This window comes from Pithys albifrons, chromosome 14, assembly GCF_047495875.1.
Source record: "Pithys albifrons albifrons isolate INPA30051 chromosome 14, PitAlb_v1, whole genome shotgun sequence".
Classification (NCBI taxonomy): domain Eukaryota; kingdom Metazoa; phylum Chordata; class Aves; order Passeriformes; family Thamnophilidae; genus Pithys; species Pithys albifrons.
The window spans coordinates 16,279,008-16,298,464 of NC_092471.1; the positions used below are offsets into that span (position 1 = coordinate 16,279,008).

Here is a 19,457-nt window from a genome sequence, read left to right on the forward strand (position 1 = left end):
GCCTTGGCGTGTGCCTGCTGAGCCACAGCTCGGGGCTATCAGAGGGCTGTGGTTAACTCAGGGACCCAAAACACCTCTGAGAATACCTTGGCTGAGACTGGGGGCATAGAGATAAGGACCCAAACAAGAACAACTACAGTTGCTCCAGTCATGAAAAACTGTGGACATGGAGGTCAATTGGTCCATGTTATCAGCTACTAAGAAAAAAGGTTCAGTGCTGATTCTTCAGCAAAGAAAATGCAGGAATGTGTGAGGGTATTCAGACAAGCAGAAACCACGTAGTCTGACCTCATCAGAACTTTGAGACATAAGGAAAGACTACAGCCACCAGCAGGTATGTGAGTTCCTGACTGACTGCTCCAGTGCTGGATTAATGAGGCCAAAACAGCAGGAGGATAGGTAAGCCCAACAGCTATTCAGTTCCTGGGAATGGAATTACTAGATGGATGTCGTGTCCTGTGGATGTGATCAAGATAACAACTATGTCTCCACCAGCTAACAAAGAAGGAGACATTGGCTTTTGTAGGTCTTGTGGGATTCTGGAGAATACATATTGCAGGTTACTGTCAGCTTGTGAGCCCTCTCCTTTGGGTAACCTGAATGGATCACAGAATGGTTTGGGTTGAAAGGGCACTTAAAGATCAACTAGTCCCAAGCACCTGAGGAGGTAAGTGATACAAGCAGCTTGGTCAGCCGCTGGAATGCAGGAGGATCAACCCACTTCAACAGTGAGTCCCGTACCTGTTGCAGTTTGTCAAAATCACTTCCTCTGTGACGCAAACTGGAGGAGGGACGCATATCCTGTTGGTGTCTTAAAGCTGCTGCCACTTCAAACACAGATAGACACTAAGAGGGTGCATGATTTTCCCCGTGTTTCCCTGTGCTTTTGCCTTGGTGCTGGGTTTTACTCTTTGTTCCACAGTAGCTGATGTCAGAAGCAAGTTGCTTATGAAGTGTATGGCTGCTCTGAATCAGACCAGTTCTTGTATTTCACATCAGCAAGTTCTAGAACTTTCCCTGTTCTGTCACCTGTTCCACAGCTGGAGTAGCCTATGAAGCATAACAAATGCTGAGTGGGCACTTCAGAGACGAAGGAACCAAGAGCTCCCTTCCCTGTGTTTCTTCCCAGTTTAAGAAGGGCATGGCTGGGACTCTCTATCCTGTTCTTAGGTCCAAACAAGGGACCAGAGGAGATGTGAACTCTTTTGATCCATCCCCAAGAACCTCTCGGCTAGGGCAGGTAATTCCATGGAACAAGTTAAATTCTGCCTGCAAATTTGGTTTGTATTATATAAATAATAGCAGCTGCTCCTTGCCCAGTAATGTGTCATCCTGATTTTTCATGCATTATCTCATCCGGGATGATAGAAACTGTTGCACACCCATCTGCAGACCAGGCATACAAGTTAAATTAATTTAATACTCACAGTATCCCGAAGTCTTGATAACTGAGGTGGAGGAGGTGTTACATTTAGTTTGTTGAAATGTCTCCTACCTGTTTGTTTTGCAAGTCGGGTTGCTATGCCCCTACAACTGTCACAGGTCTTGAAGGAACTGCATGTTTATTCTTCAGCAGGTTTGAGCAATGACAGCATTGAGATGTAGTGAAAAGGAACAGGACATTGATTTAAGAGTGAAAAATACAAGCAGTCATCTGTCCAGCCTTGCAAAGCACCATCAGTGTGAGATCTCTGTGGAGAATATGAATTACAGAGGGAATAATTGCCTGGGTAAACACAGCAAGAAAATGGGAAAATTTAGGGAAGATGGGGGGAGGTGACAGCCATAAAATCTAGGATTAGCAAAAAAATCTGTATGAGGTAGGGAAACTTAAGGCAAACTTTGAATAGTGTCATATAGGGTTCCACACTTCGCACACACACCTCAGCCAGATGCAACAGGGCTGGCATCACAGTGTTGGTGGGTGAGGTTCACCATCTCGTCCTCCATCCCACACAAGAGGCAGACCAGTTTGCCCAGCCAGTCACTGTCCAACCCTGAGACATTATTCCTCTTCCCAGCCATATTCTCTGCTGCCAGAGCTGCCATCAGTTTCATATGCAGGCATCACTATGGTCTGCGCAGCTTCAGAAGGGTGTAATCATAGCCCACACTGATCAAGGATGGACCTGTGCCACACCTGAGCCCAGTGCATCACCAGCCTCCCCACCCCATTGCCAGCCCCTGCTCAGCGTCAGGAAACACACTTGAATCCTCTTGACCCCCTTCATGTAGTCTTTGCTGTGGTGAACACAGTAGGCAGCAGTGAGGATGGGCCTCTCAAACACCAGCACACCTGTGCAGCCTGTGGGGATCCTGATGGTGGCAGAGAACTGGGAGTTCATGAGGAAATGGCCCCACTGATGGAAAACCACCTGTGTGCACCATTAATCTGCCCCTTGCACTGCATGTCCTACCTCCACCATCTCCTCTCCACAGCACTGGCTCAAGGGCTCATTTCCACCATAGTAGGGTCTGGGTGCCATTGGGATACACTGTCTCATACACTGTGCTCCTGGAAGCTCTGAGGGATCAGGGTGACATCCTGCTGGGTACAGCCATGGTCACAGCATGTTGTCAGCTCCAGGACAGACTGTGACAGGAACCACACTTTGGCTGGTTGCAGTGTGGACCAGGGAACCTGAGCAGGAACCAGGTCACCAGCTGCAGCACTAGAAGAAAGGAGAGCAAGAGAAGAGCAACCATCTGGCAGCGAGCTGTCATGCCAGACCTGCAAAGGCAAAGCAAGGCAAGCATTAAGCTTGCATGATTAGAGAGCTCAGGGCCAAGAGGATTATCGGATGCACAGAGCCTCCTGCCAGCTACTGGGTCATGCGTGCTACACCTTACCACAGAAGGCAGAAGGGTTGGGACCTGTCTGGAGCCAGCTGAGTAAGGAGTGATAGGAATCTCACTGACTTAGATTTCCTGGAGCTCTTCTGGACAGCGAGGCCCTACAGCACAACCCAGTGCTGAGGCAGGAATATCAGGAGCTGAACAGTTTTGTCTGTCATGCCAGTGACCCCATCTGCCTGAAGTCAATTCCCTGGATTCCAGGACTCAGGTCCTGCTGATGGATTTGTCCCATTCAGGCACTGCAGCTCCAGTCCACCAGCTGGTCACCTGCACAGAAGAGAATCTGATGGTACCTGCTTGCTGGTTTAGAGGGAAGAAGAAGGTACATTAACTCCTCAGGTTAAAGGATTTGGTGTCACTAAGCCAGCCTATTTTATCTCTCAATCAGATTATTGTACCCAATTTAAAATTTAATCTGTTACTTCATCTCTGCCTGCCAGGGCCACCCATTCTGGCAGGAGAGCAGCGCAGGGGCAGCCTCTGCAGTGAGCTCCCCCTCCAAGGGCTGAGCAGCACAGCCCTCCATCTCCTGCCCCCAGCCTGTGTGGCCACACAGGCTCCTCTTAGCAGCCCCCCTGGAGGTGGCAAGCAGTTAGTGTGTAGAGAGCTGCTCCAGTGGCTCCACCAGGAGCTCTGTGTTCCCCAAAGGCAGCTGGAGATGAAGTTAAGACTGTCATGGGATGGGTGAAGTCAAATGGGGAGGGAGGTTGAGAATCACCCACACTCTGCATCCCTGGCACACTGACGCACCAGCACTGCATCCCTGGCATGGCCCATGGCCAGGACACATTGTCATCAGCTGGTGGCCACATTCAGGCCTCCACTGCAATGCCATCCCAACCACCTGCCTCCTCAGCACGACTTGGACCAAACACAGACAGAGCCAACAGCCCTCCAGCTCTCCTTTAAATCCGGGGAGGATGGCAACAGGGAGATCACAACCCAAGCCCTGGCTGCAGCTCCCAGGGGGCCCTCGGCACTACAGCCAGCCCTGCCACCCCTGCCCAGGCTGGTGCCAGTGCAGCAGCAGAGGCTCAGGCAGGAGAGTGTTTCAGGTGTTTGGTGCTCTGCCACGGTGGGAGCTGACCTGGGGAGATCCACAGCCAGCCAGCAGGCAGGGACACAGCCTGGGTGGAAATGCCCCACAGCTGCCAAGGGCAAACCACAGATGGGTGTGTGTAGTGCTGGGGCCTGCCTTCCCCTTAAGGGTGAGTCATCGCAGGCCCCTCAGTGGCAAAGACAGGCTCTGCTTTTTGTTTTCTCAAACCAGAAAACGGCCCCTTCCTGACTGGCACAGGAGGGGAAAGCCCATCCCACAGCACCTGACAGCCTTCACCCAGGAATGTGTTTCCCTCCCAGCCCCTCTCTGTGCAATGGAGCCGTGGGCTGTCTTTGGAGCAGCTCGGTAGCCCACAGGCTGATGGGGCAGCAGGCACAGCAGTGACAGCAGTTGGCTTGTGTAGACAACACACACGCTGGTGCTCCAGCTGGGTGTTGTTCACCCACCAACTGATGCAGAGATGTAGACTAATGCCAGTGTGGCCTGGGAAAGGCAGAGGTGCTGCCCAGCAGAGGATATGGTGCCATCCCTAGGAGCTCTGATAGCCTGGATGAAGCAGGAGGCAGTGGGAGGCAAGGTCCCCCCAGAGTGAGTGTGCAGAGCTGTGGCAGCCTCCCCAGGCTGGTAGCCAAGGGCAGGGTGCCCAGCTGGTCCTGGGGGTGAACAGAGCTGTGCATTCACAACAGCACCTGTGCCCATGGACTGCCAGACAGCTGCTTTCCCTGCTGAGCTGCCACGGCAGGAGTTGCCCAGTTTCCAGAACCCTGCTCTATGTCCAAAGCTCTGCCAGTCCCAAAGGATGCCCAGGATGGGATGGCAGTGCTCAGTGAGATGGCCTGTACCCAAGCATGAATATGTCCAAACAGACCCACATGTGGCCATGGACATGCTCACATGCACAGGAACACAGGCACAATGGCGTGGGGGACAGTGTCAAGCCAGGGGGTGAGGGCTGCAGCTCTATCATTGCCCATTGACCTCTAACCTTGGGTAGCAGCACATGAAACCAGACACATGGGTGTCAGGGGGACTGCAGGCTCAGGGCCCAGCAGGGCACTGTCTGCTGCCCCTGGCCAGAAGACACCCACGAGGTGGGGTGATGAAACAGTGGGGCACACCAAGGCACCAGCTTGATTAGGAGGGCTGGAAGCACCTGTGAGAGCCAGTGTCAGAGATCAGCTGCACCTGGGGGCTGGAGCCTGAGGCAGTGAATACCTGGCTTGGGGTCAGAGGAAGTGCTGCAGCTTGTTTTATTCCAGGCACAGCCCTGGGTTGCTCACAGCTCCAGCCCATGGAGCAAGCAGAGCTGATGGTGTGGGTGTCTTGCTGCTGACCGTGCAGTGACCCTGTGCCACTGCCAATAGAGAGATGCCAAAACCAAGCACAATCCATCTGCCCTAATGTAGTTTATTTCGAATAATGTCAGGTCTGATTCAGACCAGAGCAGAATCTGGAAAATCATAATCTCACACGGATGCAGCCCAACTCCTGGTCATTCTGCAGACCCCTGCAGGCACCTTGAGGAGATATTTCCAAGGTCTTTACTGCATCCACTGCTCTGGGACCTGGTGACCATGGCTTGCAGCACAGGGCCTGCAAGACAGGGCCATGACAGGATGCTGTTCTGCCCCCAGGTACCAGCAGCACTGGTGTGAGCTGGCCTGGAGCACTGCTCAGCAGGTCCTGGCTCACGGGCTCACTGTCCCAGGAGACAGTGCAAGGGCTGGTGGTTCCAGCTGGCAGATTTTGGAGAGGGAGCTCATCCAGCACAGCTGACTGGAACCAAGCAGCACCAGCCTGGCACCAACCCCAGCAGCACGCAGGGTCCTGCTCAGGGGCCTGAGACCACAGGGCATTAACAAAGGATGCAGGAAGAACAGAGAAAACCACTTAAAAATATTTTATCAGGTAAAAAATTGACAATAAAACACAAATTGTAGAAAAGCATGCCCAGCTCAGACTTGAAAGAGAAAAGAGACCAAAAAAAACTAGTTTTGTGAAATTTCTAGTTCTGCTCTGCAAAATGTTGTTTGCACAGCAAGGCCACTGAACAGCATGGAGTCCTGAACCGCTCTGTTCTAGTACATACCATCTAGTAATTATAGAAACTAGTGTACTGTGGGTTAGAAGTCATACATTAAACTAAGCTAGACATTTCAATAGGATGAAATGGTAAAGAGCCAAGATTTTGGGGAGTTAGAGCCAAGGTTTTGCAAGTTTGACAGGTCATGTCACTGAACAAAGAAGAGGCAGAAGTCCAACAGTGATGAAGATTCTTCAAGATCACCCCAAGGGACCACTACCCAAATTCAAAGCCAAAAGAAAAGCTCTGCCCAATATTCCGCCTAGTTATTAATATGGAAATTAGAGGGTGTTAACTGTGAACTTAAAGTTATAAATGGCTAATTTTACACAAATGAGTTAGGCAAGTTTTTGCCCAGTATGAACTGGCTGTGCCTCCAACGTTGTCAATAAATACCTTGCTGCTGTTAGAATAAACCTTTCTCTTAGCAGTTATTTTTGCGGCTTTTTCACTTATCAGCCTTGTGCTGGCAGAGTACCGGTCTGCTGGCAGGACCAGGAGTACCAGAATGACTCGCACCAAGCCCCTCTGCACAGCTACAGCCATGGCTCCCATGTACACTGGAAACTTGGCAACTTGGCTGGCACTTGGAAACCACAGAGAGGAGGGGGCAAACAAAGCAACATGACAGATAGAACAAGTACAGCTGCACCATCATATGGCACCCATCATGTGGGGCCTCCGGTGCACAGGGAAAGCAGTTTTCACGGCAGGAGGGTAATACCAGTGTGGCTGCCCCTCAGCAGCACAAAGACCAAGCCTGGGCCACCAGCACTCCAACAAGCCTGGGGACTTGTCTCTGGGACCTCTGCTCTGTGAGGGGAAATGGCAGAACGTGACTAAGCTCCGCAGTCCTGACTCTGGGACTCGCTCCCTGCAGGAGAGGGGATGGATGTACTGTGCGGATCTTGTCCTCAAGAGAGAATACTGGCAGAGGTTCATGGAGTGCTGGGGCCCAGTTCCTCAGACTGCAGCAGCACCGGGGCTGAGGTCCAGACCAGGACGGTGAAGAGGCTTTTCTTCTGCATTTTTCCCTTCCACACTGTTCCGAATCCCATAGCCAAAGTAAATCATGAAACCTGCAGGACAGTTTCCACAATGAAACGTGTAATGGTGGGCTGCCAACATTAACTGCGCCCCAGGAGAGACCTGCAGGTATCTCACTCTCTGCCACAGGACACCTACCCAAACCCATCCAGACAGCAAACAGTGTCCAGGTGACAGGACTCAGCTGTACCATCAGCAGGATGTTAACAAAGATGCTGAAGATTGGCAGGAGTGGGAGGAAAGGTACCTGCAAGGGACAAGAAGTGCTGTGTCAGCTGTGCCTCGAGGAAAACAGGCTGGGCTTGAGGATGCTGATGGCCACAAAGGGACCCCATCCCTGCCACAGCCCAGAGAGTACCCAGGCATTTCCATGCTGGGGACTGCACCTTGGAGAGACGTGTCTGAGTGCCCTGGGCCTTCCTGGTCACAGCCAGGCAGCAAGCCCTAGCTGACCCTGCAATGCCCAGATCCTGCCAGAGTCCGTGGGGGTGCAGATGCCAAACTGCTGGGGCTTGCACTCACTTTGAAGTTTAACCGTGTGTTGCTCTGTGGCTGCCTCCAAATGATGATGGTGGGAACGAGCAGAGCCACGAGGAGCAGCACCAAGACCACAATGTAGCCCACACTGGCGTCCTTCAGAGCAGCCACGCTGAAGGTCAGGAACACACAGAGGCCTGTGATCACCATGGCTACAAGAGAGGGGCAGTCAGTGCACGTGGCCTCGCTGCAAGCCTGAGTTTCACCAACATCTGGGCTGAGGCACTAACTCCTCTTGGTCTGATAAGAGGCCAGCACACACTGTCTCTAACACTCACCCCAAAGCCTCAGGAAGTGTTTTGCTAGATGTGCTTGCCAGCCCAGCAAGCTGCAGGGAACCTGCACTCAGCTGGGCTCGGACCCAGCTCTGATGCTTACCCAGACCTGGCTGCGCCACCCCATTCTGCCTGCACAATGGAGCCATTCATAGAGAGATGCCTTTCAAGGCAAGCCCAGGAACTCACAAGGGGTTGGGGACTACTCTTGCTCGTGGCCAGCGTGTGCCAGGCTCATCATAGGGATCTCCCATGACCACCCACACATGCTTAGCTTAACACCTGTGTACTCCAGCAACCTCCATGCACCCCAAATCACAGCTGCACCCTGCACTTGGCACTCTGCTCAGGGCAGGGTGGGTTCAGCGCCCGCTGGCACTAACAGCAGCAGCTGGCACCTTGTGTTGCCTGGCCCCCCTCCATCCCTTCCCGGCTCTGCAGAGATGTGCCAAAACACTCCAGGCCCTGGCAGGAGGGGACATCAGCCATCAGCTCCCACTCACTCACCAATGACCGAGACACAGACATAGACGATGCGCCCCGAGAGCACAGTGGGGGTGTCCGAAGATGGGTTAAAGAACGTTGTCCAGGACAGCGTCTCTTTCTGCTGTGCACCAGCTGCAGTGATGCTTGGGTTCATGACCACTCTCTCCTCCTCATTCCCATTCAGCTCCAGCATTTCCATGGCCTTCGGGGAGTTCAGCTGCCCAGACTGGTACCTGAGCAGGTAGGACAAGCTTGCAGCAGAGCCCAGCAAACTTCATAGCCCAGGGGGACAGGACAAGCTTGCAGAGAACTAAAGGAACTTTGTATCCCAGGGGGACACTGGGCAGCACCCTCATATCCCTGCTGCTCCAGCAGTGGCCCCGCGATGTGGACATGCCCAGAGACACCAAGGACGTGCTCCAAGAATGTGCCCAGAGACATCTCACAGGCTCTTGTGAGTAGCCTCCATCCTGGGGGCTTGACGCTTTCCCTGGCTGCATGCCCCCAGGAAAAAGCTGTGGCTAAAAGCCCCCGGCTCGATGTAAGGAACATCCACCCTGGGCACCACCACACACGAGGAGTCACCCACCGGAGGATGAGCACACACACCGCCACCAGAGAGTAGGCCAGCAACGTGCCAATCGACATGAGGTCCACCAGGTCCTTCAGGTCAAGCAGTAAGGCCAACATCCCTGCAATGAGGACACACAGCATTGAGCACAGCTCCAGACCACTGTGGAGCTGAGTGTGAGGCAGTGGCCAGGGGCGTTACCTGCCACGATCCCTGAGACAATGGTGGCTAACAGAGGGGTCTTTGTGCGACTGTTGATGTTGGAGAAGAGCTTGAAGAGCAGCCCGTCCTCTGCCATGGCATGGATCACTCGGGGCATGGGAAACATGGCGCCCAAAAGACTGCCATGGAGAGAGATGGCTTAGGGCCTGCCAGGCACACTGCCAACACCCACCATCCTGACAGAAATGGGATCGGCTGTGTGCCAGGAGCAGGACAGAAGCTGGGCAGAGCAAATCTCAGCCCAGCCTGGATGCGTTCTGCCAGTCTCTGCATCGTGCCAGGAATAGGGCCAGTCCTACCTGGTGGAGAGGGCACAGAGTGAGCCAACAGCAACGGCGTAGCGGGCAGGCTCCCAGTTAACTGCCTTGAAAGCCTCGGGCAGAGGGCTGTTCTTGTTCACAAGAAAGTAGGGCACCATGAGAGTCAGGGATGCAGAGACCCCGAAATAAGCCACAAAGCAGATGAAGAGGGACACAATGATGCCAATGGGGATCGAGCGCTGTGGGTTCCTGGCTTCCTCCCCTGTACAGAGACAAGAGGCAGCATGTGTTCCCACTCCATGGTACAGCATGGGGCAGCTAGCCCCAGGGGATGAGCCACAGGGACCTTCCATGGCAGCATGGGACTGGGCAGCAGCAGGCAGGAACTGTTGGGAGAGGAGGGGGAGGGTCCTCAGCTGTGCTGCTGCACTAGCAGAAGCTCTGGCACTGCTGAGTGCAGAGGTGTGTGGCTGCAGTCCCGGCCTCCAGGAATGCAGGTGCCTGGTAGCCTGTGTTTTCAGCCCCCTTGGCCATGCCAGCAATTACTACCCCCACCAGCAGTTCCCTCTCCCTGCAAAGCCTGTTGAATGGAGGTCCTCTGTGCCTCAGCCTTGCTAAGGTGTGTTTTACTACACTCCCAGCAAGAGGCTCGACAGCAGCATAGGAGGAAAGGAGGCAGTTGCTGGGCAGCCTCTGGGGGCAGGGAGGCACAGGCAGGAGGTCAGGAAGAACAGCCTGTACCAGCCACCCACTAAGTAGATTTCTGGAGGAATGAGAGGAAATTAAGAGGGCTCCCTGTGTTCCTGGAAGCAGCGGTTCTGCATGAACCCACTCATTTAGAAAAAGGTTGCTTGAAACTGGGAAAGAACTAGGAGGCACTAGCAATTCCCAGGACTGTCACAGCCTCAGCTCAGCAGTCAAAAGGCTCCCCACTGCTCTGGGTGCTGCATGAACAGGCAGGCTGCAGACCTGCTCCCACCATGTGGTGCAGTGAGCCCCTTTTCCTGCAGCAGGGCAGGCTGTGAGCCCTTTCGCTGGGCCCAGCTGGAGGCAGAGACTCTACAGGGAAATCTCCCAGGAGTGGTGGGACCAGCTGTTTCCCACGCCATGGAGCATCCTCCCCAGCAGGTCCCAGACAGCTGCTGGCTGTGCAGAGGAAACTCCCACACCACCCAAAGAAGTACCTGTAGTGGCAATGCAGTCAAAGCCCACGAAGGCATAGAAACAGGTGGCAGCACCGGTCAGGATTCCTTCCAGTCCAAAGGGAACAAACCCACCGGAGCCAAAGGCTGTTTTCCTGGAAAGCAGGGAGGAGAGCAGCTGCTGTGGGGTCCATGTACAGTGCGGCCTATGCCTGCCCCGTGCCAGACCCTGGCACAGTTGCTCTCCTTACATGTCAACATCTAGGTCTGGGTGCGTGAGGTTGGCGTAGTCCTCCTTTGAGAGCTGCCAGTTCTTGATGTTTCCCTTGACGAAGCCAGCGATGATGACAAAGCTCAGCACCAACAGGTTTACTGCCGTGAAGATTTTGTTCATGAGGGCAGATTCACTGACGCCAAAGGCCAGCAGTGCTGTGGGGACAGAAGAGGTGAGTGGGGACCACTGGGCTCCCACGCCGCCACCCACAGGGTCACGGGGCTGCTCCTTCACACTCACCAGTGAGCAGCACAATCAGGATTAGTGCAAAGAAGTCCGGGCGCTCGGCCAGCACCCCGGGCAGGTGCACTGAGGTCTTGTTGGCAAAGAAGGTGGAGATGTGGTTGCCAATGATGTCGTCAAATGCTGCACTCCAAGCTCGAGCCACACTGGCCGTACCTTGTGGATGGCAGATCTGTGCGTCAGTCCAAGCCCAGGGCAGAGTGGCACTGCCCACCCCCACCTCAGCATCCACCTCCCTGCTGATCCCACTCCACACCCTGCCCCCATCATAGCACCACACACTGCCCCCAGAAACCCTCCGTGCTGACAGCACAGGGCCTCGTACCTATCACATAGGAGAGAATGAGGTTCCAACCAGTTGTAAAAGCCCAGATCTCACCAACGGTGACATAGCTGTAGAGATAGGCAGAGCCGGCCTTGGGGACACGGGCCCCAAACTCTGCATAGCAGAGTCCAGCCAGTACTGATGAGAAAGCAGCCACTAAGAAGCAAAGGACAATGGAGGGACCAGCCATCTCCTTGGCTACCTCCCCAGCCAGCACGTACACACCAGCCCCCAGTGTGCTGCCCACGCCCAGGGATATGAGGTCCAACGTGGAGAGGCAGCGAGCAAAACGTGTGTCATCAGAGCTCAGATCCACCACGCGCCGGCGGATCAGCTTCTTCCCAACACTGGTCATTTTTTCCCTGAACATCTTGTCTTCTGGGCAGTGATGAGCTGCTCAAAAGCCCTGCAGGAGAAGGGACCATAGGAGTGTGAAGCTCAGTGTCTTTCAGGCAGCAGGACCAACACTGCAGGGAGCAGGGCAAGCAGCTCACAGGAACCTGCTCACAGCTGACCCATTAGCACCAAGCCCCTGCCCCGCTGGTAGGGCAGAGGCTCTGGTGGCTCCCTCCAAGGCACTGTGGGGCTGCACAGGTGGGGTATGTGCAGCCCCTGCATGAGGACTGTGAACCAGGGATGAACCCTATGAGTCCATGGTGGGAAACAGGCTCATTGCTCAAGCACTGTGTGGTCCCAATCATGGAGCTCCTGGGTATGACCCAGAGTTTGCCCACTGTTCTCCAGCAACTCCCCACTGACTTGGCAGCCTGGAGATCCTTCAGCCCAAACCTGACTGCTGGTACATTCCTCTGGCCAGTGCATGGGCATGCACAGTGGTAATGGCAGAGAGGCAAAGCATTCCTACAGCAGAGGATTCGCAGGCTGGGCTGACTCACCAGGATGCAACCATTCCTTTTTCAGTTTTCAGCAACTGCACCACACTCTTGACAGGGATGAATACCCAGACACAGCACAGGGCCCCAGCACAAATCCCTTGTCTGCCAACAGTGCCTGCAAGCTCTGCAGGCTGTAATCACCCTGAATGTGTGAGCAACAGCATCCTCTGGCTCACAGCAGTCTCCCATGCCCAAAAAGCTCTTAAGATGAGCACCTTGTGAAGCAAGCATCCAGCACAAGGTGAGGGAAGCCACAAGGAAAGGGACTCCCAAAGGGCCATGGCCAGCACCTGTGTCCATCACTGAACAACCCACTCACCAGTGTCTTCTCCCTGCTGGCTTCTCCCTTCATTAGGAAAGGAAACAGTCCAGCACCAATGCTGCACTGCATGGATCACCGTAAGTACAAGAGGATAACTTTGTGACCCTTTTATATACAGCGGGATTATGAAATAAGGTCACAGAGGCAGTCACCAGTGGCTGCTTCCCCATAACCAGCAAATCCGCTTGTTTCCAGAGAAACCTCCTGTCAAGCAGGTACGTTCCTAGAAACAGGAACCCATCCTATTTCTGAAGAAATCCACCGAGCTAGCACGTGTCACACTCAGCCTTGGCCCAAGGAGCTGCCCCAGCCCAGACAGCTCCTGGGCTAGGTTTCAAAGGAATAAGTGCCCGAGCACCCTCAGATGGTGTCCACTACCTGGACAGCTCTGGCTGCCTTCCCCAGTGCTACTGGATTGTTCCAAGGACTCCTGAGATGAGCTCAGCAGTTGCAAGCAAAAGGGCTCGCAACAGAAACGTGCTCAGTCAGAGAGGGAGGTAAAAACGTGCGAGCAGCACCGAGCAGGAAGATGCGAGGGGCAACCTCCCCTTCTCCCGCCGTGTCCAAATCGGGAACTCGCTGAGAATTCGGACCAGCACCAGCTCTTTCCAGAGCCGGCCGAGGGACAGCGGAACCCAGGGGAACCGCGGCCCACGAACGATACGCTGAGAGCCACTCTGTCACCGACACCAGAGCACGCAGCGAGCTACCGGCGGGCTGAGTAGCGGAGAAGCAACGTGTTGGGCCACAGCAGGAGCCACCCGCTGCATCGCGCTGCCCGCTGCATCCCGCTGCCCGCCGCATCCCGCTGCCCACCGCATCCCGCTGCCCACCGCATCCCGCCGCCCACCGCATCCCGCCGCGATTCAGGACGGATGCCGGGGGCCGCCAGACCCCGCGGGGGCATCCCCGGTCCCGAGGAGTGCCCAAACAGAATCCGTCCCGCCGGGGGTGCGGCGCACCCCGGGAATGGCAGAGCCATGCGGGCGGGCAGCTGATGCAAGTGCGGCACCGGTTGCGCCAGGGCCCTCCCGGCGCGGCGGCAGCGCCCGCCGCCACTCACCGGCGGCCCGGTACGGTTCGGCACGGTTCGGCACGGTTCGGCTCGATCCAGGGTGGTCCCGTCCAGTTCAGTTCAGTTCCTCTGCGCTTGTTACGGGAATACTCCCCCTGCCCCTCGCGCCACAAAATTAGGGGCGGGCTGACTCCTCCCGCCCGCTAAATGAGGGTGCGCGCCAAAGAGGCAGAAACGAGACCTCACACACACCCCCTTGTCGCGCGGGAGAAGCTTGCGTGCCCTCATGAGGTTGGGAGCTATGCTGGCGGTGGTTTGTGCCGCCGGTAGGGTCTCCCATGCCAGACAGGTCTCAGCTGAAGGGTCAGACAAAGTGTGTCCACGGGCAGGATGGGCTCGCTAGCCCTCTGGCAACCATCCTAGAAGGACAACTCCAACCCCAAACCCAGGCAGATGGAGCTCACTTAGCCCTGTAAGGCCATCCATCTAAGAGAAGGATACTCTAACCAAACCTGTGTCCTGAGGTATTCACTGTCACCATCCAAGCTCGCTAGGCCGTGGCAGATGAACCTTAGGAGTAAAGGGTGGGGCCAGTTCTGCGCACGCTGTGCCTCACCTAAAAAATCCATTGCACAGGCCTGAAGGCTTCACCCACATTGCAAAGCCCTGTAGCGACAGGCAAGGGTCAAAAACGGCAGGTGACAGGAAGCAGCTGGAAGCCGCAGACCCAACCCTGCATGCAGGCGGTTCAGGATATGGGTCATTCGAGACTTGACCCCGGAGATGACAGTCTGTGAGGCAGCATCCTGAACGACCAAGCAGCCTTTTCTAGGGACAGCACTGCTTGCTCCACACGGAGAGGGGCCTAGCAAAGGTGGCCTAAACAAAGCTCATCTCCACACCCGGTTGGATAACCGCGGCCAACCGGCATCTTCCATGCGGTCAAACAAAGACAAAGAGATTTCAAAGGCACACACCTGCCTGCAAAGGTGTGCTCAAACTAACACTCGCATGTTGGAACATCAGAACCATGCTTGATACTGGGGATAGTGGATGTCCTGAGCATCGTTCTGCTCTAATTGCCCACGAACTGTCACGGTTCAACATTGACATTGCTGCTCTCAGTGAAGTTCGTCTTCATGAGGAAGGCAGCCTTAAAGAACATGGTGCTGGCTACACACTCTACTGGTCAGGCAAACCCAAAACCAAAAGACACCTTTCAGGAGTTGGCTTCATGATTAAAAACTCCATTGCCTCCAAACTTGAAAATCTGCCGACAGGTCATTCTAAACGCATTATGTCCTTACGCCTCCCTCTACACAAAAAGCAACATGTTCTTTTTAGCGTATATGCCCCAACTCTCCAAGCTGACCCAGCGGATAAAGATAAATTCTACACCGACCTGCGCCACCTCACCCAAAATGTTCCTGCAGAGGATAAGATCGTAATCCGTGGTGACTTCAATGCCAGAGTAGGTAAGAATTCTGAAGCCTGGAAAGGAGTCCTGGGCAAGCATGGCGTTGGAAACTGCAATGACAACGGACGCCTCCTGCTAGAGTTTTGTGCAGAACAGCAGCTCACCATCACCAACACTATCTTTCAACAGAAAGACAGCCTGAAGACAACCTGGATGCATCCTCGATCCAAGCACTGGCACCTCACTGACTATATCTTAGTGCAACAGAGAAATGTCAGTGATGTCTGTCATACTCGAGTGATGCCAAGCGCAGAATGTCAAACAGACCATCGCCTTGTGCGCTGCAAACTTAACCTCCACTTCAAGCCCAAACCTAAGAGAGGCAGCATTCCAAGGAGGAGGCTCCAAGTCAGCAATCTTCAAACAGCCACAGTGAGAGACAGCTTCCAGGTAAACCTTCAAACTAGACTTAAAGATAATCCCATAGATCCCTCTCCTGAAGCACTTTGGCAACATATTAAAAGTTGCATCCTGCAGTCCTCTGAAGAGTCCCTAGGGTTCTCCTCCAAGAAAAACAAAGTCTGGTTTGATGAAAACAATCAAGAGATCCAGGAATTGTTGAAGAAGAAGAGAACTACCCACCAAGCACACCTTGCTCAGCCATCTTGCCATATGAGAAAAGTCGCCTTTCGTCTTGCATGCAGTGAGCTCCAACAGAAACTTCAAGACATCCAGAACAAATAGTGGCTCAACCCAGAAGAAAAGACACAACTATGCACAGATTTGGGTGACCAAAGAGGATTCTATGAGGCCCTGAAAGCAGTGTACGGACCCACACATCAGGTTCAAAGCACCCTACTCAGTGCAGATGGTCAAATGCTTCTCACAGATAAAACCTCCATTCTGAACCAATGGTCCGAGCACTTTCAGACTATCTTCAGTGCCAACCATGTAGTCCAAGGCTCAGCAATTCAGCACATCGCACAACAACTTGTGAAAAATGAATTGGATGCAGCCCCTACTATGGGAGAGACACTTAAGGCCATACAATAGGTGAAAACTGGCAAGGCAGCTGGAGTTGATGGAATTCCACCCGAAATCTGGAAGCATGGAGCTTAAGCACTCCATGCCAAATTCCACGAGCTTGTTGTGCGTTGCATTATCACCTTGTACAAGAAGAAAGGAGAAAAATCAGACTGCTCAAATTACCGAGGTATTACTTTGCTCTCCATTGCTGATAAAATCCTTGCAAGAACATTTCTGAACAGATTAGTACCCACTATTGCAGAACTTCTACCTGAAAGCCAGTGTGGTTTTAGAGCCAATAGGAGCACCACAGACATGGTGTTTGTTCTCAGACAACTGCAAGAGAAGTGTAGAGAACAGAACAAAGGTCTCTATGTAACCTTCATTGACCTCACCAAAGCTTTCAACACTGTGAGCAGAAAGGCCTGTGGCAGATCTTGGAACGTTCAGGATGTCCTCCCAAGTTCCTCAAAATGATCATCCTGCTACATGAGGATCAGCGTGGACAAGTCAGATATGGTGATGCACTCTCTGAGCCCTTTCCAATAACCAGTGGTGTGAAACAAGGTTGCGTTCTTGCACCAACTCTATTCACAATCTTCTTCAGCATGATGCTCCAAAGAGCCACGGCAGACCTCCATGAAGAAAATGGCATCTACACCCAATATCATACCGATGGAAGCCCATTCAGCCTAAGGCAACTGAAGGCCCACTCCAAGACCCTGAATCACCTTGTCTGTGAGCTGCTTTTTGCTGATGATGCCGCTCTCGTTGCTCACACAGAAGCAGCTCTGCAGCACTTCACATCCTGCTTTGCAGAGGTTGCTGAGCTTTTTGGGCTGGAAGTCAGCTTGAAGAAGACAGAAGTTCTCCACCAACCTGCACTTCAAGAAGTCTTCCATCATCCTCACATCACCATAGGCAATTCAGAGCTTAAGTCAGTCCAGCAGTTCACCCATCTGGGAAGTATCATTTCCTCAGACGGTAAGATTGACAAAGAGATAGACAACAGGCTGGCAAAGGCATACAGAGCCTTTGGAAAACTCCATAAAAGAGTCTGGTCCAATAAACACCTGAAGAAAAGTACAAAGATTAGTGTCTACAGAGCCATTGTAGTGTCTACTCTTTTGTATGGGTCTGAATCCTGGGTCATCTACCGCCACCACCTGCGGCTTCTCGAACGCTTCCATCAGCGCTGCCTCCGTTCAATCCTAAACATCCACTGGTCTGATTACGTGACCAATGTGTCTGTTCTTGAACAGGCAGAGGTCACCAGTATCAAGGCCATGCTGATGAGAATGCAGCTGTGCTGGGCAGGGCACATCTCCAGGATGGAGGATCACCCACTGCCTCCCGAAGATTGTGCTCTATGGAGAACTCACCACTGGCTGCCGCAAGAGAGGAGCCCCGAAGAAGAGATACAAGGACTCCCTGAAACAACACCTCAGCCTTGGCCATATTGACTGCCACCAATGGTCCACTCTGGCCTCCAATCGGGATTCATGGAGACACACCATTCACAACACTGCTGCTTCCTTTGAGAATGCACACAGAGTCAGTCTTGAGGAAAAAAGACAACGCAGAAAGAGCCGTTCCTCACCAATATCACCTAAAGAGACGTTCCGCTGTGCCTTTTGTGACCGGACCTGCCTATCCCATATTGGCCTTTTTAGCCACCAGCAGCTTGCAGCAAGGGTGGGTAGTGCCCTTCCCAAATCTTCGTTCGCGAAGCCTAGCAATGATGATGATGATGATGAGCAGCATCCACCCTACTGAAACTGGGGGGTGAGGGGGTACAGCAGCACGCCCAATGCCCAGAAGCCTGTGCCCTCCCAGCGCCAGCTGTGCCCGGTTCCGTGCCCCCTGTCATCCTGACCTCCCCATCGTCACAGTTTTTAAAAATAAGAATTCAAGTAATAAGTGGCACCCGGGCGAGGGCCAGGCATGGCTCCTGTCGGCCACCAGGAGTGTGGCTGCTGCGGGCGGCAGGTCTGAGACAGGCATGGCACCGTGCGGTCGGTGGCGACAGCCGTGCTCCCTCAGGAAAGGCCACGGAGGGGGTGGCTGAGGGTCCCCCGGGCTCAGATGTGCCATGGGAGCACAGCCTGCCCCAGCCTGGCCGTGCTGGGGCTGCGAGCGAGGCGAGGCCAGCCCCGCTACGGAGGTTGCGAGTGCAGCTCACCCTAAGGCGTGACGGGGACTGCTCCGACCCCCGGATGCTCCACAGGGAGTGGCACCCGGACAGCGCTCCGCTGCAGCCTCCCCAACTCTGGGAGCAACAGACTGCCTTAAGACATGGGAAACACCAGTCAGGAGCACCGTTCGGCAGCCGGGCAGCCCTGGGAGAGGCAGAGGGAACACCCTCCTCGCCACCACGCAGACTGGCACCCATGCCCAGCAGCCCGGCACCCATGCCCAGCAGCCTGGCATCTGACGCAATCCAGAGCTCGTATGTCGTGAGCGCCCATTCATTCAAACTGTCAGCGGTGCCGGGAAGGTACACTAACGGCCAACCCCTTCCTGGCATTATGGGAAAGGCTTTGCTAACTACTTATTTCCTTGGAAGATGACCTCAGGGTTATGGAAATCCCGCAGCAGCAGCTGAGAACGCAATTACCGGGAAGGCTCTGCCCCCGCTTTCCAGCCGCGCGTCATCACCGCCCCTTCTTCCTTCTCCGGCCCCATGACCTGCGCTACGAAGTAAATGAGCTCGACATCAGGATGCAGGATTCCCTTGCAGCAGCAGCGCAGATGTTTGCGCTCCTTCCAGGGAAGTCCCAGCTGGGCAGCACAATCACCAAAGGTGCTCTCAGGCAGGGCAGGCAGCACCATGAGCGCAGCAGGACTCCAAGGGAGGATCACCCTGTCCCAGAGTCACTGGGTGAGTTATCCAGAATAGTGAGGAAGCAGATGACACCAAAATGAGCCTGTTCCCAAGAAACCCTGTAGCAACAGCACGTGTTGGGAGATAGTCGCACTTTCACAGAGGTAGCAGCACCAGGCAGTGAAATGTTTTTAGTTCCCAGACCCCACAGGCAGGTCTACATTTGTCTACCCACTACCACATCCTCACCTCCCAATCTTACTGTTCTCCCCCCTGTCGTTGAGGGCCCGAGGCAGCAGCACAGGCCAACGGCTGGGAGCAGGCCGAGGCAAGGAACAACCCCAGTGCAGGTCCCTACAGGAGCAGCAGGAAGGCAGAGAGTGGCAAGGCACATGTAGCCAGCATCAAGGAGGGTAAGAAATAGATCCAACCCAGAAGGACGGCCAAAAGCCCTGCAGAAGCAGATGCAAATCAGCCCTTGGATACCACCATCACCTTCACAACTGAAGCACAGAATGTCAGGTTGGAAGGGACCCATAAGGACTATCAAGTTCAGCTTTGCCCATGAGTGCCTCT

At 54.2% G+C, this 19,457-nt stretch overlaps 1 protein-coding gene and 1 pseudogene across 3 annotated transcripts; both read right to left on the reverse strand.

Annotated features, from left to right (window-relative positions):
• Nucleotides 1–1,327: 1,327 nt before the first annotated feature.
• Nucleotides 1,328–6,545, reverse strand: LOC139678701 (serine protease 23-like; annotated as a pseudogene).
• Nucleotides 5,803–13,804, reverse strand: SLC7A3 (solute carrier family 7 member 3). 3 transcript variants are annotated; one of them, XM_071569480.1, is made up of 12 exons: nucleotides 13,663–13,804; nucleotides 11,382–11,449; nucleotides 11,054–11,212; nucleotides 10,791–10,968; nucleotides 10,582–10,694; nucleotides 9,437–9,659; nucleotides 9,117–9,256; nucleotides 8,934–9,036; nucleotides 8,366–8,577; nucleotides 7,569–7,735; nucleotides 7,185–7,293; nucleotides 5,803–7,078 (listed from the first exon to the last, which is right to left on the reverse strand). In XM_071569480.1, the coding sequence occupies exons 4-12, from the start codon at nucleotides 10,931–10,933 to the stop codon at nucleotides 6,963–6,965; spliced, it is 1,326 nt and encodes a 441-aa protein (XP_071425581.1). In that variant the 5' UTR covers nucleotides 10,934–10,968; nucleotides 11,054–11,212; nucleotides 11,382–11,449; nucleotides 13,663–13,804; the 3' UTR covers nucleotides 5,803–6,962. The 3 variants fall into 3 exon arrangements, with proteins under 3 accessions (XP_071425581.1, XP_071425580.1, XP_071425579.1); XM_071569479.1 differs by lacking the exon at nucleotides 11,382–11,449 and adding an exon at nucleotides 11,607–11,787; XM_071569478.1 differs by having other exon boundaries at nucleotides 11,382–11,787.
• Between the last annotated feature and the right edge of the window lie 5,653 nt (nucleotides 13,805–19,457).

Excerpts from the sequence above, each read along its gene's own strand:
- SLC7A3 (XM_071569478.1), bottom strand. The coding sequence starts at position 11,751 with ATGTTCAGGGAAAAAATGACCAGTGTTGGGAAGAAGCTGATCCGCCGG. Across the intron at positions 9,660-10,581 it reads TGACTGCATTGCCACTACAG|GGGAGGAAGCCAGGAACCCA; the intron begins GTACTTCTTTGG and ends GTCTCTGTACAG. Across the intron at positions 8,578-8,933 it reads GTGTGTGTGCTCATCCTCCG|GTACCAGTCTGGGCAGCTGA; the intron begins GTGGGTGACTCC and ends CTACCTGCTCAG.